Here is a 25972-nt window from a genome sequence, read left to right as displayed (position 1 = left end):
CATGGTGCTTGTTGTGTCTTTACTGGCTGAATCTGTCAGGCCTTGGCCTTGGTTCCTAGTGCTTGACACCTCTAAGACCTGATTTTTGGTTACGCAGCAATTCCTTCCATCCCAGGACTGGGCTGAAGAGTGTCACTCCTCTATCTCCACGCCTCACCCTTCATCCTGCGCTGTGTCCTGGGAGGCTGGCCCCTGTGGAATGCAGAACTGGCTTCCTGTTGGGCTCAGCTGATGGGAGGGGCTGGTGGGAGATCCAAGGGCAGGAGAGGGAGTTTGAGGTATTTCTTTTCCTGGTTTCCTGCCTGCAGAGACTATGGGTTGGCAGCTCCCCTCTACTTAAGACTCCTGGCAGGTGACCCTCGCCTTCTGTTACTCTTCCCTTGTTCCCTGGGCCCGGCGGTGAGCAGTGCTGCTGTGATCCCTGAGTACTGACTGCACCGTCCCATTTCCTTAACTCTGAACAGTCCCTTCTTTAAAACGTCCTCAACTGCTCTTGTGTGTGCACCTTTCTGCCTCCCGCCAGATCCTGGCAGACACAATGGCACGCTTCTGCACCCACTCAATAAACTAACTGTTTGGCTAGCCAGAGTTAGTGTCTGCAGTCAAAAGATGTTTTTTTTTTTTTTTAATTAAATTGAGCGCTTTCTCTATATAACCACAACACAAATATGTCAAAATTAGGAAATTCGAATTGAGAAAACACTGCTGTCCACCCCGCAGACATCACTCAGATGTCACCCTTTGTCCTACTCATCCTCTGTGGTAAGAACATTTCAGGCCCAGGGTCCAGCCCGGGACCACCCGCTGCATTTCGGTCGTCCCGTCTCTCCAGCCTTCCTTCATCGGGGCCAGCCCCATCTTTCCTTGTCCTCTCGCCTTGGACGTTGTGAAGAGATGGGACCAGTTATTTCACAGACTGTCCCTCCGTGTAGGTTGTCTGGTGCTTCATGATGAGCTTCAGGCCGCGTGCGCACAGAGGGCGGGGCGCCCGAGGGCTGTGTTCTCGCCGATCCCGTCGGGTGGCGGGACACTGACTTTCCCGCGTGGGTGATGTGACTCCCGACAGCCGTCCCGGCTCGCCCTCCGAGTTTCTCTTCTGTAAAGGTACTCTTTTCCCCTTTATTTTAAGTAACTAACCTGTGGGGAGATTATTTGAAGTTATGTGAATATCCTGTTCCTTACAGTAATTTATAGATCTTGACTGAATCAAGTTACTATAATGATTCTCAGATAGTAATTTTTACAAGATTTATTTATTTATTATTTTTACTTTTAGACAGAGAGGAAGGGAGATAGAAAGAGGGAGAGAAGCATCAACATGTGGTTGCCTCTTGCATGCCCCCCACTGGGGACCTGGCCTGCAACCCAAGCATGTGCCCTGACTGGGAATTGAACTGGTGACCCTCTGGTTCACAGGCCAGCTCTCAGTCCTCTGAGTCACACCAGCAGGGCTGAGATAGTAATTTTTAAACGCTAGCATTCTTTCTGCATTTATTATTTAACAATTTACTGTAGGGTCTTTCCTTCTCCCTTATTTATTTACTTCTGTCAATATGGACTCATGGATTCTGACTTCATTCAATGAGTTACAGCCCATCACTATCATGATTTATTTTGCTGCTCAGGCCGCCCCAAACTTGGCCAGTGGGAGCTCCTTCCAGCTGCTTCTGTGCCTCCCATTCTTCAAGCACATTCTTCCTTCTGGCACCAGATGGTCCAGGCTTAACCTCCCAGCCTCAGCCCTGGATTCAGCTGTTAGGCTAAGGACTCCTGATTCTTTTTAGTGGGGAGTGATATTAGAGCCCAAGATCTGGGAGCTAGGTGTGTTCATTGCCACTGAGACTGGGGAGAATTGCCATTTTGCATCTTTCTTGCCTTTTACCATTTCATATTTGTAGCTCCTTTCTCTCATGCAAGAAGTCTGGCTCCCAACAAAATCAATACATTTAATCCTTTGCTCAGTTCTACAAAACACATCAACTTGTTCCAGAATCACTACACCCGCAACCACTATTAATAATAAATCTTCTAATAAGTCAAATTGAAGGTTTCTTTGCAGTTCTTTTGGTCCTTTTATCTTCAGACTGAGAGGAGTAAAAGTACTGTAGCTAAACGTTACTTGGGTTCTTTCTTTTTCACTTTTCTTCAATATGGTTGTTACCCATGTGATATATAGTTGTTTATCTATTTCAGTTTGTTTTCAACTTTGAAGTTTAAAAAATATCCCTGTTGATTTAACTTTTGGCGTGCCTTGGTGTGAGACTCTCTGGGCTTGCTGGACCTGGATGTCTGTTTCCTTCACCAGGTTGGGGAAGTTTTCTGCCATTATTTCTTTAAATAGGTTTTCTATCTCTTTCTCTCTTTCTTCTCCTTCTGGGCCCCCTATGATTTCAATGTTGCTACTCTTGATGTTGTTTAGAGGTCCCTTAAACTATCCTCATTTTTAAAAATTTCTTTTTTCTTTTTGCTGTTCCAATTGGGTGTTTTCTGCTACCTTGTTTTCCAAATTGATGATTGGATCCTCTGCTTCATCTCGTCTGCTGTTGATTCCATTTAATATCATCTTCATTTCAGTTATTGTATCCTTCATTTACAACTGGTTGTTTTTTGTTTCCTCGCTGTTGAAGTTCTCACTGAGATCATTGAGCATACTTATGACCAGTGTTTTGAACTCTTTATCTGATAGATTGTTTGTCTCTAATTCATTTAGTTCTTTTTCTGGGGTTTTGTCCTGGTCTTCTGTTTAGAATATATTTTTTTCTGTCTGGTCATTTTGGCTGTCTGTCTGTGTTTGTTTCTATAAATTAGGTGAAAGAGCAACCTCTCCCAGTCTTGAAAAAGCAACCTTGTGTAGGCACTCCCCTTTTGTCGAATGTTTCTGCCAGGTGTCTTTGGCAGGCCAACTGGAGTGTGCATGGGCCACAAGGAGTCCTGGGGCAGAGGCAGGGGGAGAGGAGAGCACAGAGCTGTAGCTGGATCAGGGTCAGGCCTTGGGTAGTCCCAGGGGCAAGCCACAATAGGACCAGGAGCTAAAGCTGGACTGAGCTGTAGGGATCCCTACAGGTAAGCTGCTGGGGCTATAGCTAAAGTGGGTCTGGTCTGCAGGAAGTCCAGGGGAGAAGCCACAGCTGGGCGGGAGCTGTAGCTACGGTGGTGCAAGCTGAGGGGAGTCCTGGGGGCAAGTCACTCAGCTGGAAGCTAGAGCTGGAGCAGATTTTAGGGAGAGCTATTTCTGTGTTGTCTCCCTCTCTTGTTTGTTATACAGACGCTGTTAACTCAGCCCTCAGTTCTGCTTTAGGGGTAATTGCTCTGCCTATAAATATAAATTCAATATGCACCTGGGAGGAGGTGAGTTCGGGGTCTTCCCATGCCACCATCTGGGACTGGGAACCTGCAACCAAAAGATCTTAACTGATACCCATCCAATATGGGGAAGGAAGAGGAAAAACAAGTTATTTCTTCCTGCGGAGTTAGCATTTAAGCAGAAAGAAGTGGAGTGCAAGTAGAGGAGAAGAGCCTTTGGGGTTTAGGTGCACAGAGGGATACTGGGGCTGGAGCTGGACCTGGACGCTAGGGGCTGGACCAGGAAGATAAGATCCTGATGCTACTTTAGTGTATATTAGCTTTGTTCTGTAGTAGCAATGGTGCTGGGGTGGATGAATCTGCCCAGGGAGAAATATCAGAATCATGGAAATGAGGTAAGGGGATGGAATACCAGAACTTAAGGAGCAGCTTAGAGAAGGCTGCCAAGGAAACTTTGAAATGGTGAGAGAAACGGGAGGGTATGCCAGCAGGAGACGCCATGGAAAACAAAGCTTTCCAACAAAGACAGTGTGTGCAGTAATACCACGAAACCGCAGATTCAGCAGGAAAGTCCTGAGAAATATTGGGAAATTCTTTTTTTTTTTTTTTTTTTTAAAGAGAGAGAGAGAAACACCAATGTGCGGTTGCCTCTCACGTGGCCCCCACTGGGGACCTGGCCTGTAACCCAGGCATGTGCCCTGACTGAGAATCAAACCAGCGACCCTTTGGTTCACAGCCTGCACTCAATCCATTGAGTTACACCAGCCAGGGCTGGGAAATTCTTGGTGGCCTTAGAGGGAGTCACCTCAGCGGAGTGGGGTAGCAGATACATTGCAGGGAGTTAAGTAACAGCATGTGATGGAGAAGTAAAGGCAGTGACTACTGAGTCTCCTTTTTAAAAGTCTCATGGTGAAGGGAAGAAGAGACTGGGCTATGAGTTTGAGAAAAGGTGGAATTAAGAAAAGGTATTTTTAGGTTAAAAGAGATGCTAAAACAGGGCTACCAACAGAAATATATGAGGCACACATATAAGTTTAAGTTTTCTAATTGTCACAATCAAAAAGTTAAAAGAAGCAGGTTACCTCATGCCCAGATCTTGGTTTCTAATACTATTCTCTAATAAAGGGAACCAGGGGTCCCTGGAGAAATGGTTGATTCTAGGACTAGATCAGGAAATACACAAAATGAGCTTGTTTTTTTGTTTATTTGTTTGTTTTTAGATGAGCTTTGAGTATCTTGTAGTGCTAGAGGGCAAGAAGTTCTCAAAAACAAACAAACGTACAAAAAAATCTTACAATAATAAGAGCCCATCAAAGGGACATAGGAGCCAACTGAAAGCACTCCAAGTGGCCAAAACAGGAACAGTTTGAGCAACAAAATAAACTAGTACTGGATTAGGCCCCAAAGTATAAAATAAACATCCATGAATCCGTACTGATATAAAAAATGATTAATTAAATAAGTGAGGCAAAAGAGACAAACCTGTGCAGAACTCCAGGTAGTTTATGTACCTACAACATCCTTAAGGAGCGGGAGCATACCTCCCCATTCCGTAAATGTGGGCTGTGCACGGTGACTTCTTTTCAGGGAGGACAATGTTATAAGCAGCTTCACAGTGGAGAAACCTGACAAACACTACCTCAGTCAGGTGATCAAGGTCAACATCAACATTAATGTCACGTTAACACTATGTGCCCTTGATATGTGATAAGAATGGCACTTTTAGGTGTGATCTTTCTCCCCAAAACTCATAACCCTCATCTAATCATGAGAAAAACATCAGTCAAATTCCATTAGAGGAAAGTCTACAAAACACTGACCAGGACTCCTCAAACAATCAAGGTCATCAATAACAAAGTCTGAGAAACTGTCACAGCTTTGAGGAGCCTGGAGACATGACAACTGAATGTAATACAGAATCTTAGATGAGATTCTGGGATAGAAAAGACATTGGGCTCTGGCTGGTGTGACTGAGTTGTTGGAGTGTTGTCCTGTAGCCAAAAGATTGTGGGTTCGATCCTTGGTCAGGGCACATACCTAGCTTGCAGGTTTAATCCCTTCTAGGGGCGTGTACAGGAGGCAACCCATCAATGTTTCTCTCTCATATCGATGTTTCTTTCTTTCTCTCCCTCCCCCTTTCTCTCTCTCTAAAAACAAATTTAAAAAGTCCTCATCTGGGTAAATTATGGATTTGTATCTATATTAGTGCACCTGTTACCTATTCACCTGAAGGAGGGGGGATTGTTTTAGTATGGGTCAACTCCCGGCACAACTGGCTGTCCAGCACCACATCAATTTGTGCCCCATTCACTTAGTCCTTCACTCACTTAACATATATTTGTTAGGTCCTTATTGTGAGAAACACTGGTCTAGGAGGTAAAGATAGCTGAGTGCTCAGACAAGGGTTTGTCCCCACAGAACTGACTGAGGAGACAGAATAAATCACTATCATATATGTGATGGGTGCTATGAAGAAAATAAAAAATACATGATGGGATTCACTGTGAGGGGGTGAGGAGGGGTTCCACTAAAAGAGCACATATGGCCCTGGCTGGGTGGCTCTGCTGGTTAGAGCACCATCCTGTGCACCAAAAGGGTGTGTTTGATTTCCATTCTGTGCACATACCTAGACTGTGGGTTTGATTCCTGGCTGGGGCACTTACAGAAGACAACCCATCAACGTTTCTCCTCTCTCTCTCTTTCAAAATACCAATAAACATATTTTTGGATGAGGATTAAAAAAAAGAATAAAAGATCACTTACGAACTAATCAAGAGCTACAGGAGTTGGTTAAATCTTTAAACAAGTCAGCAACTTCAAGGTAGATTCGAGTCAATGCTCTTTCAAAAGGCTGACAATGTGCTGTTAGCATTAGACTACACAGACTGAAATACTCATTCCACAGAAGCCCGTCTAGTTGAACACCTGAAATACACATGGGTTTATTCAATATGTACCAGTAATCACAAGGGTGCTGCGGACACAGAGACAAATACTATACAACCCCTGCTGTCCCAGGGGTCAGGCTGGGGAAACACTCCTATAAATGAATCATTACAACAAATACATGAAAGGCTGGTCACTGGAAACAAAGTTAGAGCCCTTGCTCACATCATGTGCCAAACTGAATTCTAAACAGATTGAAGATTTAACTACGAAAAAATAAAGCTACAGTGATTTTTATATTGTAGAAGTGTGACAGGGTTTCCAAATATGACTCCAAAGGCAGAAATCATTAAAGATAAAAAATATGAAATCACCATGCTCTCCAAAGCAACAATTAATCACATCAAAAAGCAACAATAAGCCCTAGCTGGTGTGGCTCAGTGGATCGAGCACCAGCTGCGATCCAAAGGGTTGCCGGTTCAATTCCCAGTCAGGGCACAAGCCTGGGTTGCAGGCCAGATTCCCAGTGGGGGCCACATGAGAGGCAACCGCATGTTGATATTTCTCTCCCTCTCTTTCTCCCTCCCTTCCCTTCTCTAGAAATAAAATAAAATCTTTAAAACAATTTTAAAAAGCAACAATAAGCGGGAAAAATGTCAATACCTTAAGAGTGTATAAAGTCAATATATAAAGCATACTAAGAGAAATACGGTGTAAGAGTGAGCGAAAGACATTAACATGTTACCATAACAGAAGAATTACAAATGACCAATATACAAGTGAAGGTATTCAACCTCGATAACCTATTAAATTAAAACAACAGTCAAATCCCATTATTTGCCTCTCAGATGTGCAAAAACTGAAAGAAAAATTGAAGACCTACTAAGAAGTGGAGAATTGCGTTCCCAGCTTCGGCCACCGCCTCCCCCCGACATTAAAGCGAACTAACACTTCCCTAGGGCTACTCGGATGGGCGTTGGCGCTTCCGTATTTCGCACCTCCTTGCCTTTTGACCCCGGAAGTGTGGGCCGCGCCTGCGCTAAACGGCGCGCGTCGCTACCGAGACGTAAAGGCGTGCTGGAGCGACGAATGGCGCTGTACGCGGCGGCTGCGGCAGTGCTGGCAGGCGTTGAGAGCCACCAGGGCTCCATCAAGGGGCTGGTGTACGGTAGCAGTTTCCAGGTAGCGGGGTTTGGGGTTGGGGCTGGGTGTGGGGCTAACCTGGGCCGGGCCCCCGCCTCAGCTCGAGTCCCTTTGGCCACTCGCAGAACGTGAAGCAGCTGTACGCGCTGGTGTGCGAGACGCAGCGCTACTCCTCCGTGCTTGACACCGTGATCGCCAGCGCCGGCCTCCTCCGCGCTGAGAAGAAGCTGCGGCCGCATCTGGCCAAGGTGACTGTTGGGGTGAGGTTGGACCGGGCCCGGCAGTGAGTCCCAGCTAATCTGGTCCCAGCAATGTACCGTCTACGCCGGTACAGTGTAACTTCAGTAAGTCGCTCCTCTGAAATGAGGATGCGCAGCCCCTTTCTGAGTTATGAAATGAGGTGGGATGAAATGCTTTAATTTCTAGCTTTTTGAGAAAGATTAAATAAGAACAGAAGTTCCAACTAGCAGTGGCAGGGACCCTTTATGTAAAACAAAGGGGGATGCTGATGAGGAGGAGGGTTCAGATCTTGAACTCCGCTGGAGGAAAGGGTTCAGGACTGGGGAAGTGAGACATCAGGTTCAAAGCCTGTATCTGCCGTTAATTTTGTGTGCACTTGGACAAGGTACCGCACTTTTACCTGCTATTGTCTGGACAGGTGGCCTGTTTGGCTCTTGCAGTTGCAACACTATGGAATTTGAAGGCATTAATGCTTATTTTTACCTCTTTTGGTCCCTCCATCTCCAGGTGCTAGTGTATGAGTTGTTGCTGGGAAGAGGCTTTAGTGGGCGAGGAGGCAGGTGGAAGCCTCTGCTGGACCGGCACCAGGCAAGGCTGAAAGCTGAGTTGGCCAGACTGAAGGTTCATCGAGGTGTGAGCCGGAATGAGGATTTGTTGGAAGTGGGCTGTGGGCCTGGCCCAGGTGAGCTGAGTTGTGGGGTGTAAGAGTGAGGGTGGGGTGGAGGATAGCCACCAGACCCTCAAGGGAGAGGGCCATGTTTCTGCCCACTCACGACTGATTGCTTCCTAGCCTCCCAGGTGCCTCGATTTGTGCGAGTGAACACTCTCAAGACCTGCTGTGATGATGCAATTGATTATTTCAAGAGACAAGGTTTCTCCTACCAGGGTCGGGCTTCCAGGTGAGCTTAGAGCCCTGCCCAGGTGTCCTAATCTAGGGGAGTTCTTGGGGGAGCTGGGGAAATGGATGCGAAGAGAGAGGAGGCGTGGTTGTGACTACTTGGGTCTTCTTCCTGTTTTACAGAGGTCTTTCCATCCCCTTCCAAGGCCTGCCTTCCTCCATCCTTTAAACATTGATTGTTGTAGGCATCCCATGGACATTCTTCTAATGTATCTATCCCTCAATTTCTTCTCTGTCTCTATCTCCTAATTCTTACCTGATGATTCTTGTCTCCCAGTCTGGACTTCTGTCTTGGACACATACCCTCAGGTTCAGAGCAGTGCCGTGCAGACGTCGCATTCGGTGCGTGTGTCAGACTGAGTTCAACTGTCCTCTGAACCTGACAGCGTTTTTTGTTGTCAGTCACGTTTATTCAAAATTCAAGATTTTAAATGTAATTCTTTAAAAAATATGCCAAAACTTGTTATTGGATTATATTGCCGCATTCCTTTTTTAAATTGAGGTATATGTGACATACAACATTATGTTAGTTTCAGGGGTATAATGAAATGTATATATTACAAAATGATTGTACATATTACAAAATGAGCACTACAATAAGTTTAGTTAACATCCACCACCATACATAGATAAAAATTTTTTTGCTTCTGATGAGAACTTTTAAGATTTCTTCTCTTAGCCACTTTTGAATATGTAATGGAGCATTATTAACTATAGTCACCACACTGCATTGCACCCTCATGACTTATTTAATGATTGGAAATTTGTACCTTTTGACTCTGCACCGATTTTGCCCCACCGCTCCCCTCACCCCAGATGTGTTCTTTGTATCTATGAGCTCTGATTTTTTTGAGTTTGGTTTTAAGATTCCACATACAAATGAGGTCATATGATACTTGTCTTTCTCTATCTGACTTTGCCCTTCAGGCCCATCCATCTTGTCAAAATGGCAAGATACCATTATTTTTTTACGACTAAATAATATTCCTGTGTGTGTGTGTGTGTGTGTGAGAGAGAGAGAGAGAGAGAGAGATACAGTTTCTTTATTTACTCATCCATTGGTGGACACAGGTTGTTTCCCTGTCTTGGCCATTGTAAATAATGCTGCAGTGAACATGGAGGTGCACATATCTTTCTGAATTAGTGTTTTCATTTCCTTTAGGTAAATACCCAGAATGGAATTGCTGGGTCGTATGCTAGTTTTTTTTTAAATTTTTAAGACCTCCACACTTAGTTTCCCATATGGAATTTACATTCCTACCCATGGTGCACAAGAGTTCCCTTTTCTCCACATCCTTGCCAATACTTGTTATTTCTTGTCTTTTTGATAATGCCCATTCTAACAGGCGTGAGGTGATATCTCATTGTGGTTTTGATTTGCATTTCCCTGATGATTAGTGATGTTTTTATATTCATGTACCTGTTGGCCATTGTTATGTCTTCTTGGGGAAATGTCTATTTAGATCCCTGTTTTAACCTAACGGATATAATTATGTGCCCATTTGATCAAATCAGAAACTGAGTAATCCTAGATGCTTTCCTCCTCTCCATCCAGTCATTCACTACTCTGCCTTCAGCATCTTTCTCAAATCTGTTCCTTTCTTTTTGTCCTCCTGGACATTATCTAGGTTTAGGCACTCATCATTTCGTACCAGGATTGGCGGCAGGATCTCCTAATCTGATTGGCTACAGAAAGATCTGAAACCATAGCTGATGCATTACTACCCTGCTGAAAACCCTCTCTTGGCTCTCCAGTGTGCTATGCTCCCTGCTCCCTCTCCAGGCCCATCTGCCATGGCGCTCTGTGCACCTCTTGTTCCCCCATCAGTTGCTGCTCTCTGCCCTGATACTTCCCCACCTCTTCCCTGGATGCACTCCTTCCTCCTGTTCTGTCCTTTGACAGCTCTGGGAAGCCACCTCTGCCTCCTCCCTTTCCCCCTGATCTGTTTTAGGTGTTTCCCTTTTGGCCTCTAGCATGTTGCTTAGAGACCAGGGTGGTAGAGAACAGCTGTGTATGAGTTTGAATTTCAGCTCTGCTACTTGATACCTTTCTGAACTGACACTATTCTCTAGGCCTGTTTCTATGTAGGTCAGGTGGAGTGGACAGTGCTCCTTTAGAGTTTAGGGCAGGGGTGTCAAACTCATTTTCACCGGGGGCCACATCAGCCTCACGGTTGCCTTCAAAGGGCTGAAATAATGTTAGGACTGTATAGGTGTAACTACTCCTTAACTGTTGAGGAGTTGAAATTACATTTGGCCTTTTGAAGGCAGCCATGAGGCTGATGTGGCCCCTGGTGAGGTGAAAATGAGTTTGACACCCCTGGTTTAGGGAATATAGTTTTCGTCCCAGCTCCTCAAGTTACTAAATAATCCGTTAGGAGTCAGCTCATCTCTCCTGGACTGCTCCCTTCACTGGCCAGTCACCCCCAAACCTCTCCTTGAGGTTGTTTTAGCAGTGTTGGCTAACATTTATTCAGTGCCTGATTTGTGTCATATATTTTTGCAAGTGTTTTGCATGTATTAATTCATTTAACTCTCACAGCTACCATTTTCCAGAAATGCTGACAGGCTTAGATAAAGGAACTGGCTCATGCTCCCACCGCTGGTGAATGGCTGAGGTGGGATCCTGAACCCAGAGTCTGGTCCGAGAACACAGACTGTCTTATCACCCTGTTTATTTCTTCATAGCAATCTTAAACATTTGTTGCATGAATGGTTAGTTAACATGTAAGGTAACATGTAAAATGCCCAGGCTAGTGCCTGGCATGAAAGAATTCAGAAACTGTTGAATGAGTGGTTCTTATTCCCTGGCAGCCTGGAGGATCTAAGGGCCCTCAAAGGGAAGCGTTTTCTTCTGGATCCCTTGTTGCCTGAGCTGCTTGTGTTCCCTGCCCAAACAGACCTGCATGACCATCCACTGTACCAAGCCGGTCACCTCATCTTACAAGACAAGGTAGGGAAGGTGGGTGGAAAAGGGAAGGATGTGTGGGAGTGACCAGCTCAGGGAGACTCTGTTCACCCAGCCACTGTGCTCTGCCCTGCCAGGCTAGCTGTCTCCCAGCCATGCTGCTGGCTCCGCCCCCGGGCTCCCACGTCATTGATGCGTGTGCTGCTCCAGGCAATAAGACCAGTCACTTGGCTGCTCTTCTGAAGAACCAAGGGTGAGTGTCACAGTTGGATAGAGGAAGGGTGTGGGGTCTGATCCTGTAGCTGGTGAAAAGTAAGGAGCTTGTTTTTCTGATAGGTCTCAAGGCCGAAAGGAAGACTTATTTAATAAATATTTCCTTCTGGACCTGGGACAGATCCATATAACCCCAAGCTAAGCTTCCCAGTGGGTTGCAGGTGTGAGATGTGAATTCCTTAGTCCTTGAAGGCTGTTTCCTGCATGTCATTTCACATACACGTTTGTACGTCAGACCTGTGGTCTGTTATATGCTGCATGAAGTCAGTTAATCTCAACTCTGTCCCTAGGAAGATCTTTGCCTTTGACCTGGATGCCAAGCGGTTGGCGTCTATGGCTACTCTGCTGGCCCGGGCTGGAGTCTCTTGCTGCCAGCTAGCCGAGGAGGACTTCCTGGCAGTCTCACCCTCAGACCAGCGTTATCGTCAGGTCCAGTACATTTTGCTGGATCCTTCTTGTAGCGGCTCTGGTGAGATGGGGAGAAACAGTGGTCTAGGGCAGCTATAGATTCAGAGTGGCCTTAGAGTGGAAGGGGTAGTTCATTTGGGTCTCGGGTTTAGTTCTGACTCAAATCATCTTGTGATCGTAGGCAAATGTTCTCATTTATAAAGTGGGGATTTCAGTCTAAAATAAAGCAGTTTGTAATTAAAGCACTCTTTTCCCTAGGTATGTTGACCAGACAGCTGGAGGAGCCTGGGACAGGCACACCCAGTAAGGAACGCTTACGCGCCCTGGCAGCATTTCAGCAGCGAGCTTTGTGCCACGCACTCACTTTCCCCTCCCTGCAGCGCTTGGTCTACTCCACGTGTTCTGTTTGTCAAGAGGAGAATGAAGATGTGGTACGGGATGCCCTGCAGCAGAGCTCAGGAACCTTCAGGTAGTAGGTTTTCACCAGGGTCTTGGGGTGGGGGCTACTCTTTTTTACCTAGAAGTCTGTTTCTTCTCCGCAGGCTCACTCCTGTCCTACCTTCCTGGCCCCACCGAGGCCTTAACACTTTTCCAGGGGCTGAACACTGCCTCCGGGCCTCCCCCGAGACCACGCTCACTGGTGGCTTCTTCATCGCTGTACTTGAACGGGTAGAGGTGTCAAGGTGAGCAGGAAGGAGCCTGCTGGGAAGATGCTGGAAGATTGGGACATATCTCACTTGTACTTTTCTTGTAGCTCCGTCTCACAGGCTGAAGTGTTGGCACCAGAACTTAGATCCAGCTCTGTTACAAAGAGAAAGAAGAGGCGGCGAAAAGCGGCAGCTGCCCCCAGCGTGCTCCCTTAGCAGGTGCTCAAAGCTTTTGGCCTCTCGGGTGGGAGGAAAGGAAGACACTGGTTCCCCTCTCAGCCCCAGGCAGCAGTTTTGTTTTTGAAAGGTTTTGGTTTTTGTTGCTACAGGATGGACACTGATAGCCCTGTTTCTCCAGCTGGAACGATAGAGTGGATTTCCTCATCCTTTGAGTCCCTTCCCTGGGTCACATTCTTGCTGGTGAGAGAAGTGCAACCCACAAAAATAAAAAGGCAGGACATGGTCTACGATAGATCACAGTATTTTATTCTTAATGACATAAGCAAGGGGGAAAACCTCACATTCATACTAAAAATTCCAACTAGACTCACAGGAATTAAGTCTGTATCTGTAATGGAAAGTCCCAGTGCACGTATGTGTACACATACACACTCACACACTCACACTCAGGCTGTACCAGGGCGCCCTCTTCAGGGGCTTCCCGGACCAACTGCCCTGCCTGTGGAACTGAGGTAAACTAGCTTAGAGCACTAAAACTAAGAGGATCTACCTTACGTAAGGTGTAGGTAGAAGCTTGATTTCTAGGCCCGTGCCCCACCCCACCCTTCCAATTCTAATAGGTGTTTGGGACTTGAGGTTCAGGCTCCCTCCTCAGCTCCACAGACAGTTAAGTAGTGACAGAGCTCTTCTTGGGGTGGGAGGAACGGTCAGTCCCCTGCCACAGAACATTCAAAACTCAGTCACAGAAGGGGGAGGGGGACTGGGTACATCTAAGTCACATTATTTATAAAATAAGAATTACATTTTACATAATGTGTCCAGAAAGAGCTCGAGTCCCTCAGGAAAGCTGCCTGGGATGGCACTGGAGCCGCTTCTTCACACAGGCATAACTTAACTATACAGCTAATTCCTAGTCAACAGCATGTACACTTAACCACCTCAATGAACCAAGCTTGAAGGAATTTAAAAGGCAATTTAGCTTAAATACAAAAATAAATTTTTATTTTGTTAAAAAATGTTTAAATATTTTTCTTTTAATTTAGACACACACATTCATACTTCTCCCAAAGAGGATGGGCACGGCAGCGAGGCTCTTAGGCCTGGGGTATGTGGTTTTGAAACAGAGGAAGAACAGAAGGGTTGGGGGCCCTGTTGGGGGGCTAAGAATTTAGAGTGTGGTTCATTAATTTAGGTTTTCCTAACATACACGAGGGGTGAACTAACCTCCTGTGAGATCAGGTAGATAGGAGAGAGAAACAGTAGAGGGAAGAGGTCTTTGCTTCCCCTTGGCCCTATCCTCCTGGGCTGCCAGCCCGTAAAGTCAAAACACCATTTGAAAATCCAGGAGTTGGCACTTGTAGCCATAAAGTGGTGCTACTTTCCACATTCAATTAGCTAAGTCCCAGAAACTTGAAACAGTTAAGTCCGGCACTACCAACATGCCGCCACTCATACAATTCAATTCTTCCTCCAAACTCGATTCAAAGAGCAATAGACATGAGCATCAGACAATAACACAGGACAAGGCTTTAAACATACAATCCCGGAGAGGCCGACGTGCCCAATGAGGCCAGCGGGGGTGGTGAGCGAGGAGGCAGCTGAAAGCAGCGGCGGGCATCCTGCCTGCTCCAGGAGATTCCCTCCCTGGAGTGAGGGATCACCCGTGGATCTGCCAGGCTAACAGTCTTGAGCCACCAAGCTTTTAGGGGCCAAACTGGCAGGGCTGGGGACGAAACACTGACTCAGACTTGGCAGGAGGAAGTGAAACAGCAGGAGCAGCATCCACTGGAGTCTTCAAGGCAAAGCTTGATTCAAGATCATTTAAAAAGCAAGAGATCCTGCAAGGAACCAGTCAGAAGGACAAAGCAGCAAGAAATGGGGAAACAATCCCCTAAAGGGATCAGAGAACCACTTTTTATAGCTAAGCCAAGCAAGGTAAAGCTTTAGGGATAATCCATTTCCCCCAATCCCATCAAATGCATACCAGAGAGGCAGGTGGGCAGGGCTCTACCTGGTACCCTCCAGCAAAGATGGCTCTCTGGGGAAAAGGTGGAAGGGAGGCCACCTGACTAAGCTTATACACTAAACAAGTCAGGGAAGTTAAGTGAACAGTATGTACAGATGTTTCTTCAGTTCTCTCCAGCCTCAACAGTGGAATTGTTCAAGTAAAGGTATCAGGCTTCTGCCCTGCCACCCCCTCCCGCAAGAGGCCTGAGGCTTCTGCTTCCTCTGAGAGAGGGAAATGGCCCCCAGGGCTGCTACTACCTCTTGTAGCTGAAGCCAGAGGTCTGGGGTAGGTTTGCTTTATGGAACTATGGGTTAGAGGCTCTTCCCTAGCAAGGTGCCAAGGTCCAGATTTGGGCAAGGGGTGGGGGGAATGGAGGCAGGGGACAAAGTCTATTTCTTGCGGGTGTGCTGCCTTCGGGCCTGCAGTCGCTGTCGAGCCCCTGGGGTCTTGGATCCTGCACCAATGGAAAATGAAGGGGTCGCCGATCCTGGAAAGATTCAACAAAATCCGATCAGAACAGCTGCTACCTGAGAACAGTTCTCTGGGTGCCCTAATCTCTGGAAGTTAGGCCAACAGAACTCTGGGTGCTTGAATAGGGCTTCCCAAGCTGTGTCAATTGCTTTGCGGGGAGGGGCCTATTGAAAAGTCAAAACTCCAGAACCACAGATAATCTGTGAGAGTCCCAGAAAGGCATTTTTACCTGGCTTTCCAGTGATCAGGGACATTCTGGCCTCATTTTTCTGGTGCCGATGAGCCTGATCTTCCCCAGAAGGCCCCAGAGAACCAGGAACCTGCCAGCCCAGCCCCTCTTCAGAGAGGAGTAAGCAGGTCACTCTGGCAACAAAGAAACTTGCCAAGCTTACCAAAAGGTCCAACTCCAACGAAGCCTTGGGTGGGTGTTGAGGATGCCCCAAAGGAGAGGCTGCTGCCTGATGTGCCCACTCCAGGGGCAGGGGTGTTCTGACCAAAGGTGGGCGTGGAGGTGCCTAGGATGAAGAGAGCAGAGAAATGTAGAGACTAGGCCAGTGAGCACAGGGCACCAGAGTTAATGCACGCTGCAGGGAGATCTGCTCTCCGAAGGGGCACTCCCCACAGGACACCTCAGCCCTGAACCACTGTTCTGGTTCATCCACCAAAAGGAACTGCACAGGATAATTAAGTCTTTAACACCCGGTACTCCAGGTGGGGCCTGTCTCCTGGCCTCCCAACCACTATACCGCAGCAGACAAAGTCCCTCAGTGTTACCTTCTGGACACTAATTAGTAGAGCCTCTGCCCTCACTGAAGCATAGCAGAGGAGACACTCAGTAGACTCCCATCCATTTTCTAGTTTGATTAATCTACCACTATTAGTCACAATATGCCTCTTCTGTTTATCTGTTCCCTCCTCTCTAGAAACCTAAGTTTTCCACCAAATTCACCACCACTCCGATCCACCCTCTAGGTCTCCTAACCCACGCATGGGGCCCCACTGGAACTCAGTCATCAACAAACTGCCCTCACTGAATCCTGATGTTCAACACCAGTGATGCTTTCTCCGCAGGCCCTCAGGGGAGGCCACATGCTCTCTTGTGTGCACTTGCCCAGCCTTCTGTGGTAGAGGTACCACTCTTGCCCTCTGAGGCCCTGTCACCCCAATCTACTCCTTGACCCAGCAGCCTCCACCACACACTTCTATCGTCACACCTTGTCACCACTAGGACCTACTCTCGCCCCCAGACCTTAACTGCAACTACTGCATTCTATCTCCCGGCTGTTTTTAGTAGTTCTGCACTTCCTTAATTTCGACAAGACCTCGACACCCACTGCCCCTCCTGCTATACTTGAGTTTAAATAGGTTGGGTTCTACCAGCTATCCACTTATTTGAGGTCTACATCTCAACAAATGTTGCTGGAGAAAAACAACAGTGCTAACTGGTCTCACTTTGAAGTTCATAACCACAATTTTCCAGCCCTCAAAACTGCCTGGCAGTTCTATTACATTTCCTCATTAGTTCCTCTTCTGCGCTCCAAAATAACTATTTTAAGAGGCCCTCCTTTGTACATATTTCACCCTAATCTGCTCCCAAAGAGCTCTCATATTTAATGAAGAAAATAGAAGCTATCAGGATCAAAACTCCTTCTAATTCATCTTTTACACAAAAATGTAAGATCATTTCAATCTTCTGCTTGAAGTTCTACAGTGATTTCCCTTAGTACTTAAAATTCAAACAAACATTTAATCTTGGCGATGAATGATCTTCAACTTTGCCTGCCTCTCAGCCTCTTTTTATACCATTTACATTTTTAAACTTCTAGCCACACCTTGCTTTTCTCTGTTCCCACCAGCTTCTCTCTGCCAACGGGCCTTGGTGTTAGCTATCTCCTGTGCCTACAAAGCTCTCACACACATACCTGCCCACCGGTGATCACAACCCCTTTTTTGTCACAAAGTCTTGGCTTAAATTTATTTCCTCAAGCCTTCCTTGATTACCTAAATAGCTCCTCCACAGTCAGTAATTACATTTTATTTTATCAATACATTTATCACTACATGACACAGTACTTACATATTTAACTCCTGTCTTTTTACAATGACAATGTAAAACCCCCTCAGAGTGGAGACTACACTGGCACTTAAAATGGTGCCAAGCACAGCCAACCAGATCGATTCCTAATCTCACCTCCAAACACAGGCTTGCTCTCAGGCGTGCCGGCCGCATTGAAGGCGAATGGTGTGCTCTGGCTGGGTGCACCCAGTGTGTTCTGACTCAGGCCCCCACCGAAGGGGGCCGTGCTGCCAGTGGTCCCACCTTGTCCTCCTCCGAAGCTGAATGCCCCAGAGGTAGAGCTGGTGCCTGGGGTAGCCACATTGATCCCAAAACCCCCGCTGCCAGCCGGGGGTGCCAAGCTCCCAAATGTGAAGGGTGCCGGTGCTGTGCTGCCAAACATTGAGCTACTGGTCCCACTGCTGGTGGTCTGGGTTGTAGCTCCAAAGCCAGAACTGGTGGCTGCGCCAAAGGAGAAAACAGCTGTGGTGCTGCCGAAGGCCGGCTGGGTGCTGGCAGGGACGCCAAACACAGAGGCCGCGGGCTTCAAACCACCAAAAGCTGACTGTGCAGTGTTACCAAAGGCTGTGTGGGTTGGAGTTGGTGCTAGAGTTGCAGTTGGGGCTGGTGCAGCAGAGCTTCCAAAAGTGAAAGAGTTGCCAAAGCTGGGGGCGAGGGGTGGCTTGCTGGTCCCCTGCTGCTGAGTATCAGTGGGCCCAAATGTAGGCTGGGGGTTGGCTCCTGGATACGATGGGAGAGGAGCCCTTGAGCTTGAGCTGAAGGGAATGTTGAATGCTGGGGTGGTAGTGTTACTGAATGTCAGGGTAGGCTGGCTGGTGGTAACTGGGGCTGAGGTGGTAAGGGTGTTGCCAAAACCGCTAAAACTGGCGGTGCTGCCGCTGGCAACTGTCTGCACAACACTGGATAGGGACTGGCTAAAGGATGTCGTCGTGGCGGCAGTGGTTGTCGTCGTTGTCGCTGAAGTAGGCATGGCAGGAAGCTTGCTAAATTGGAATATGGAGCCCGTGGCTGGGGTAAAGCTGGCACCAGAGGCAGGGGGATTCCCAAAGAGGAAAGGCTGGGAGGTGGAAGGGGTGGTGCTAGTCACGCTGCTCATGGAGCTGGTCACATCACTCACACCAAAGCCGAAGGCAGGCTTCGAAGCTGAGTCTGCAGAGGTGTTGGCTGTGGTCACTCCAGCCACTGCTGAGGTGGCACTTGCCTGGCCAGTGAAGTGAGGGGCGCTTGTGGTTGTGGCTGGACTAGTTGTTTGATTGAAGGAGAAGGGAGTTGACAAGGGCACAGGTGTAGGTGGCCCCAGGCTGCCAAAAATAGGCTTGAAAGAGACAGGTGAGGTGCTGGTAGATGTGGAAAGGGCAGAGCTGGAAGATGCTGCAGTTGTGACCTTGGAAGAGCTAGATGGCAAGGGGCCCTCATTTTCACTTTTAGGCGGGACTGCAAAAATGGGCTTGAACATGGGAGATGCTGAAGACACAGCAGGAGCTGTAGAGGCAGAAAGGTTAGCAGGTGGGGTGCTCAGCATTCCAAACAGAATACTTTGCTTGGGGGTTGGGGATGGGGCAGATGGGGCTTGAGATGGGGCAGATGTCTCAGTCTGAGGGGACAGAGGTGACTTGGTGGTGTCAGTGACTGGTATTGTGGAAGAAGCAGGGGTCAGCCCTAAGAAAGTAACTGTTGGTTTGGAGTCTGAGGTGGTGCCTGGAAAGGGTGCTGACTGTGAAGTGCCAAGAGGGCCCAGAAGGCTGGGTGTCTTCGGAGGCGAATGGGCCACAGTGGATGCCACTCCAGCTGAATCATCTGAGAAAAAGAGTAGAGAAAGTGAATTCTGAATACCTCAGACGTGATGCTATTCAATGCTTTTGCACCCTTAATGTATTCATTCCTTAAAATCAAGGAAGTCTTCATTATTTCTACCCTTCACAGATCATAAGGAAAATAGAAGGGAATAAAACTTGGCCTAATTGAGGTTAAACATGTGAAAACTAAGGAAAATCCAATCACCTGAAATCAAGTCCAGTTAATAACCTAGATACACCTTACTTAAAAAAACACTGACTGTATTTGCCTACCATGTGCTAACTGCAGAGCATATCACCATGAATGAGACAGTCTCTGCTCTTGAGCCCTGGGACAGGCAGACAGCAACACAAAATACTACACGATCAAGTGCAGTAACAGGAGTGTGTATCCATGCCGTGCCATGAAGGTAAGGGGCAAGACCTCTCAACCTTGTAGTACATTTACACTTCAGCAATACCTGAGGTAGGCATTATTCTCAATTTATAGATGACAGCAAGGTGCAGAACAGCTATGGAACTGGGTTTCAAATCAAGACCATTTCACTACCTAAACTAAGCTTCTTTTTTCAGCTTTAGGTGTTCCAGCTCCCTTCCCTAAAATTTCCTGATTACCACATCCTGAAGGTCTTAAGCTTGCACCAGCTCAGTCTGGTCAGCCACAGTAGGTTCAGTCCTTATAATTCCTAGTGACTGACACGCATGATGTTCTCACCTCAACCTCCGCAAAGGCTGGTATCATTGTATGCTCTTAGGGAAGCTCTCCCACTCACCTGGGAAGGATGGCAGGCCCGGGGAATTCTGCATCTTTTTCAAGCTCTCCAACAGTGGGTTAGTGCTTGAGGCTGGGAGAGAGGTTGGGGAGGGAGCAGCCACAGCGGTAGGCAGAGTTAAAGTAAAAGAAGGCTGAGTGGTAGGTGGGTTCTCAGTGACAGAGCTCGAGGCAGCATCTAAGGAAGGAAGAAAAAGAAGATTCAATTGTCCTCCCTGGTTTGGGAATTCCTTCCAGTGGTGTATCATGGAGAATGGGGATGCTCTGAGTCTCAGTAGAACTCATTTAGAAATGCTTTCACTCAAGCTCAGTGCTCACTGTTCTCCAGCTTCTCCTGAGAACCCAATGGATTTCTCAGATGAGAAAAAAACAAAACAAATCCTCTCTGGAGTGTGAGAGATCTTTATTCCTTACCAGTCTTATCTTCCAAGACCTTGTTAAACCATCGTAATGAAGCTTTCTTTTCCAAGTCTAGGTCCTCTGCAGTAACTGAATAACCAAGCTGGGGAGGTGGAGGCTACCAAAGAGAAAAAGGAGAAGTCAAGTCAATCAGAAGCAGCTGGGAAAAACTTGTATTTAGCCTTCTTAAGACTCAGAAGAGCTAAGCTGGGGTGGGCAGAGGTAGACAATCAAGACCATACCAAGGTCAGCTGGTCCCCTCGTTTGGCGGGCAGCAGCTGAATCTTCCGTTTGCGCTGCCCAGAGCTGCCAGGTGTAGACGGAGAATTCTGCAAGTTCTGTTTTTTCCATGCAGTTGTATCTGTAACTAAAGGAACAAATATAGTCTTTTTTCAAAAAAAGATTTTATTTTTAGAGAGAGGGGGGGAGAGAGGGAGCTATTTATGTCACCTTTCTCTCTTACTGGACTAGACAAACCTGAGACAGGAACTTCTATTTCTGTCCATAGCAGGCCCTCTAGATGGCAACGCTGAAAGCGTGTCTGGGACAGGCAGTAGTCCACACATCATTCATAAACACTTCCACCACCACAAGCCACTCCTGATGTTTATCAACTTACCCTTTTCTCCCTGGGACTCCTTGTCAGCTACTAGTGGAGCTGAAGAACTAGAATGATGAGAAAGTTCTTCTTCTCTGTAGGAGAAAAACAACAGTATTAAATTAAGTTTAGGAAGACTTCTGGACAATAAATACTGAATAACTTATACCCTCCTAACTACCAAATGGCCAAAGTCTAGAACAACTGTGATTTGAGATCTCAGTATGCCAGGAAAAAACAGTCAAAAGAAAATTCTCACAGAAACAAAGGGAGGTAGTTAATGGAAACCACAGAGAAGCCACTGTCTTAAAAACAAGCACAAAACAATTACTTATCTTCAAAATCTTCCTTATAACCTGCTGTGTTATTGAGAGTTCTAGTCACAGATACAGTCCCTGAGAGTGGCATACTGGTCGACTGCAGGTGGACTCAGAGGGTCAGCTGGGGTCAAGAACACGAAGTCTGCTGCCCACTGGCATTATTCACTCTGTTCACTCTATTCTGTGCTTGCACCCGGTCACTCACGCAGGAGAGAACCAGGGGCCCCTATAGTCAGTGTGTAAAGAACTGTAAAAAAGAGCAGTTCTAGTGGGTACTTCACTGTCATTCTAGGTGTTCATTTGATTCTCCAAATAAGAGTTATAGAAAACCTAAAAACCAAGTAAATTTCTCTCCTTCCCTGACCAGTAATCCGCACAGCAAATATTAACTGATTACCTTATTTTCTTTGCTGGCCTCTCTGGTGTCTGGGAGCGGGACGAGGCTGGGCTGGAAAAGGGTGATGAACTGGGGCCACTTCTCTTCCACAGCTGAAAGCCAAACAAGAGTTACAGGACTGCCGCTAGCTGGTAGTTCAGCATTTGACCTTCAATATAATTTTGTGGCTCTATTAATTCTGTATATAAAGTCTCCTTGTAAGTGACTAAAAAATATTTCAAAAAATACTTCTTGGTGAAGAAAGGCTCTTGAAACATAAGTCAATTTCCAATATTAACTATGGGATAAAAAAAATCTGAAAATGAATGGAATGCTAACTAATAAATGCAGAAGGAATGAATGTAGTTTTTGCGTATATTAAAAAGTGGAACATTACATTCAATAATGGTTCAGAGCTATAACATGTAGTTATTCTGTATTGTCTATGGAAATGATCAAAGTAAATTAATAAACTGTTCCAGTGAAGATAAGCCCATAAACTAATTTAGTCTTGTTTTTGTTGAATTTTCAGTTTTTCTTTATTAACTTTATTTTTAAAAATATGCTATCATGCCATTTATAACTTTTACAACACCTGTGGTACTTATCGTTATATGCTAATTACCCATGCATCTGTCTCTTCCACCACACAAGAATCCCTTGACAGTAGAGATGGTCTGTTTTCATCTCTGCCTCCTTCAAAGGGGCCTAGCAGCAAAGTAACTGACAAACAGCAAGCACTCTGCAAAGAAGTCTTTAGCCTAATTGCAAAGATACTAATTATCACATTTTTCCTGAGAAGCTTCATGATTTCTTACTCTGCAAGAGTTGCACGATATAAGCATACAAAGGGGAACAGTGCTTAGCACAAGTTCAAAGGAAGAAAAGAAGGATTTAAAAATTGAAGACAGGCAGTAAAAGAGTACAACGGTTCCACAAGACTATTATCAGGGAACCCAAGGATCAGAATGAGCTGGGGAAAGATACTGAAACCAGTATATTTTTCAATGTTACTTTTAGGTAAAGAACAAGAAAGGACAACGGTCAGTCATTTTAAAAAAGAAAACCTTGGGTCTCTCACACCCTGCACTTTTAACCAAGTGCCAAAGGTGATTCTAATGTTTTGCCAGGGTTTAAGACTTGATTCAACACGGGGGGCGGGGGGGTTGTATCTCTACTTCACAAACTGTACATAAACACATAATCCAGATGTAATAACAGTTTACATGTAAAAAGTGTAACAAACAAAATACTATAAAAAAATAAAGGAGTTGTTAAATAACATGGGGTAGGAAAAAACTTTTTACGCCAAAAACGAAAGAAAACTGACAGAGTGTTACATAAATACTAAGAACCTCTCTACATAAAAATATTACCATGTGGGAGGGAGACTTTACTATACATACACCCTTTGTACCATTTGTATTTTCAGCAATACTAATATTTCCATAAAATAGAAATAAAATCGATATGAGCAGGAAACAAACAAAAAACCCCAAACAAAGCAAAAGCAAACCATAGATAAAATTAAAAGGCAAATGTTTTCAATTAAAGTGACGAGTTAATATCTTTAACATGTCAAAATGGAAAACTTGCAAATCCATATAAATATAATGAACACATAAAATAAGTGGGTAAAAGATATAACAAGCCAAGTCGGAAAAAGAAATAATTGATTTTGAAACTCCATTTTTATTTCCTAAGTTCCTATTTCATAAAGGTACTATAATTTTATACTTCACAAAGAATGCAAAGATAAGCAAGACTGCACCCATCAAAGTATCTACGGTGTGGAAAAGAGACAGGACAGTACACAAATTAACTCTGAAGAGGTCTGTAAAAAATGAGTCCAAGAAGAAAGAGATTATGCTGAGTTTGATTACAAGAATCGGTAAGGAGAAAAGGTGACATTCATGACAACCCATAATTTCATACAAAAAATACTTATTCCAGATGGAGAACAGAACAAGGGAAAGGAAGGAGGCAGGAAAATATTAGGAGCTCTTAGAAGATAATAAATGTCCTGCCTTGGCTTAAATATAGGGCATAAGTAAAGAAACAATAAGTGAATGGGTAGGGTTTACAGGAACAAATTTGGAGGACACATGGACAAAAACTAGGGGTGGGGGGAAATGGCGGGGAAGAGGGGAGGGTTGGGTGGGTGGGCTGGAATGGGAGTAAGTGGGAGAAAACTGTACTTGAACAATGATTAAAATAAAATTAAAAAAAGAAGAAAAAGAAAAAAAAGAAACAATAAGGGACAGGGTCAGAAATGCAAACTAGGGGTATGGCATTTGAAGGCTAGAGTAAATATGACTGAAAAACGACAAGTCTTGTAAGACACATGAAGGTATCAATGCTACCCACAAAGAGGTAGAATAGTTCACTTTCCTTTTTTTTAAAGTACCCACATTTTTTCAAAAAGATTTTATTTATTTTTTTTAGAGAGGGGAAGAAAGGGAGAAAGAGAGGGAGAGGAACATCAATGTGTGGTTGCCTCTTGTGCACCCCCTACTGGGGACCTGGTCCACAACCCAGGCATGTGCCTTGACTGGGAATCAAACCAGCGACCCTTTGATTTGCAGGCGGGCGCTCAACCACTGAGCCACACCAGGCAGGGCAGAACAGTTCACTTTCTATAACTGGTACAGGTTAACATTTGTAATGATTTGATAACATCAAAGCAAAAATCTTCTAGTCTGGTAGCTACAGATTTGGGTATTTACTAGTGTTCCTCTGGAAAAATACAATTAAGTAAAATATCTGTACCACCACTTGCACCAAATCTATATTGATTACTGGGGATTTTACTACTTCAGTACACATTTTTTTCAAAGAGCAGCTTCAACAATAAGAACTTTCATATTACTTTAATTACTTTAATCTCTCCTTCCTAAGATCTACTTCTGAGAACTTATATATTCAAATATCACACATCGACAGGGGTCTGACTGGTAACTGCTTACAACAGAGTACCTATGAACTATCAGTATCAGTGCATGTATTTCTTGCAGTGAGTCACAGGACCCACCAGGAGTAAGGGTTCTGTGAGACAAAATCTATGTTTAAGCAGTGGCTGACTATGCTGTTTTAGACCAAACCTCCTGCCGAGAACAAAAAGAAAGCGCGGCAGGAAATCTGAAATGCACCTGTATGAAAGTACGGCAATATGAAGAGCTGCCAAGGCGGTGAGACGTTGCAGAGACAAGACAAAGAAGATGTGCCAAGAGGTGAGACCCACACTTAGGTCTACGTTTTCCCTCGTTGTGACTGTCAATTCCAAAAGTAAAAGCTGCTGCTGAGAGGCTGACAAAAGCTTCTGATATAGTTTCTTAAGCCAGAAAGACAAAAACTGGAATTCAGGGCTTTCCAATGTAAAGGGGCCCTAACAAATACCTCAGGCTTCTCACTGGTATCCCAAAGGCTACATACTGGGATACACAGCAAATGAGGGGAAAAAAAAAAAAATCCCAGCCCTCATAAGAACTGATGATCAACTCAGAATGAGGTTAATTTCAACTGGAGAGAGGTAGTCTGCCTCTCTCCTAGCTGCCTGCCAGGGGCAAAAGTAAAACCTCTCTGGAGGAAGACACCATCCTTCAGAGCTTCAGGTCATGGCTACACCCTTTCGCTCCATGCCTAACAGAGAAACAAAACAAAAATCAAATAAATAAGAAGATAATGTTTAACTAAATAGGAAAAAAGCAAAAATCGGAAACAAACCAGGAATCAAATACTGGCATTATAGAACAAGACTTTAAGGAACTATTATAAGAATTTAAATGACAATGTAAAGAATCTTGGTAGACAGTCACCATAAAAATACAATATAACTGAAATTAATCCAATGGTGGATCCTCCTCCTCTACAGTGATGTCAGCATCATGGCCAAGTAAGAGCATCTCTTAGTTTTTCCTCTTCAAGTCAAACAACTACATACAACTCAACAAAGGATTATTCCCAGCTCAATACATAAACATGTCTCAGAGAGATCCACACATCGAGGCATAGGCAGACAGGTGTATTAGAATGAGGAGGGAAGGCAGGACGGGGGCAAGGACAGAGGCAGGAGCCATATATGCAGTCTGATGCTCATCAAGGCCCCAGCTGACCTGGTGTCGGGAAAGAGTCATGTAGCGGCCCTCACAGGGCAGCACAGTGGGCTGTAGTAGCAGAAGCAATACTCTGGCCTGAGTGGCTGGCGCCCACTGCTGCTAAACCCAGTGACAGAGGTGAAGACGGGGCACCATGGTATGGCAGCTGGACACC

At 45.6% G+C, this 25972-nt stretch overlaps 2 protein-coding genes across 5 annotated transcripts in view; one reads left to right on the top strand and one right to left on the bottom strand.

Moving 5' to 3' along the window:
• The first annotated feature begins 7217 nt into the window (after positions 1 to 7217).
• On the top strand, positions 7218 to 13178 carry NSUN5 (NOP2/Sun RNA methyltransferase 5). Of its 4 annotated transcripts, none has more exons than XM_036020803.1 (11): positions 7218 to 7371; positions 7458 to 7580; positions 8080 to 8254; positions 8363 to 8471; positions 11285 to 11423; positions 11516 to 11631; positions 11942 to 12120; positions 12318 to 12528; positions 12602 to 12742; positions 12814 to 12926; positions 13037 to 13178. In XM_036020803.1, the coding sequence occupies exons 1-10, from the start codon at positions 7279 to 7281 to the stop codon at positions 12920 to 12922; spliced, it is 1395 nt and encodes a 464-aa protein (XP_035876696.1). In that variant the 5' UTR covers positions 7218 to 7278; the 3' UTR covers positions 12923 to 12926; positions 13037 to 13178. The 4 variants fall into 4 exon arrangements, 3 of the variants coding, with proteins under 3 accessions (XP_035876696.1, XP_035876697.1, XP_035876699.1); XM_036020804.1 differs by lacking the exon at positions 13037 to 13178 and adding an exon at positions 12963 to 12973 and having other exon boundaries at positions 12814 to 12925; XR_004902032.1 differs by having other exon boundaries at positions 12602 to 12925; positions 13036 to 13178.
• The window catches only part of POM121C (POM121 transmembrane nucleoporin C), a 29579-nt gene continuing 16778 nt past the window's right edge, over positions 13172 to 25972 (bottom strand). The window contains 8 exon segments of the mRNA XM_028526255.2: positions 13172 to 15381; positions 15758 to 15880; positions 17557 to 19239; positions 20012 to 20188; positions 20425 to 20527; positions 20652 to 20776; positions 21029 to 21102; positions 21725 to 21816. Coding sequence (XP_028382056.2) covers positions 15284 to 15381; positions 15758 to 15880; positions 17557 to 19239; positions 20012 to 20188; positions 20425 to 20527; positions 20652 to 20776; positions 21029 to 21102; positions 21725 to 21816 — 2475 coding nt within the window. The 3' untranslated portion in view covers positions 13172 to 15283.

Source organism: Phyllostomus discolor, chromosome 3, assembly GCF_004126475.2.
Source record: "Phyllostomus discolor isolate MPI-MPIP mPhyDis1 chromosome 3, mPhyDis1.pri.v3, whole genome shotgun sequence".
NCBI lineage: Eukaryota > Metazoa > Chordata > Mammalia > Chiroptera > Phyllostomidae > Phyllostomus > Phyllostomus discolor.
Note: the sequence above shows the minus strand (reverse complement) of the source record. Positions and strands in the feature narration are given on the sequence as shown.

Excerpts from the sequence above, each read along its gene's own strand:
- NSUN5 (XM_036020803.1), top strand. The coding sequence starts at position 7,279 with ATGGCGCTGTACGCGGCGGCTGCGGCAGTGCTGGCAGGCGTTGAGAGC. Across the intron at positions 7,372-7,457 it reads TGTACGGTAGCAGTTTCCAG|AACGTGAAGCAGCTGTACGC; the intron begins GTAGCGGGGTTT and ends GGCCACTCGCAG. Across the intron at positions 12,529-12,601 it reads CAGAGCTCAGGAACCTTCAG|GCTCACTCCTGTCCTACCTT; the intron begins GTAGTAGGTTTT and ends TCTTCTCCGCAG.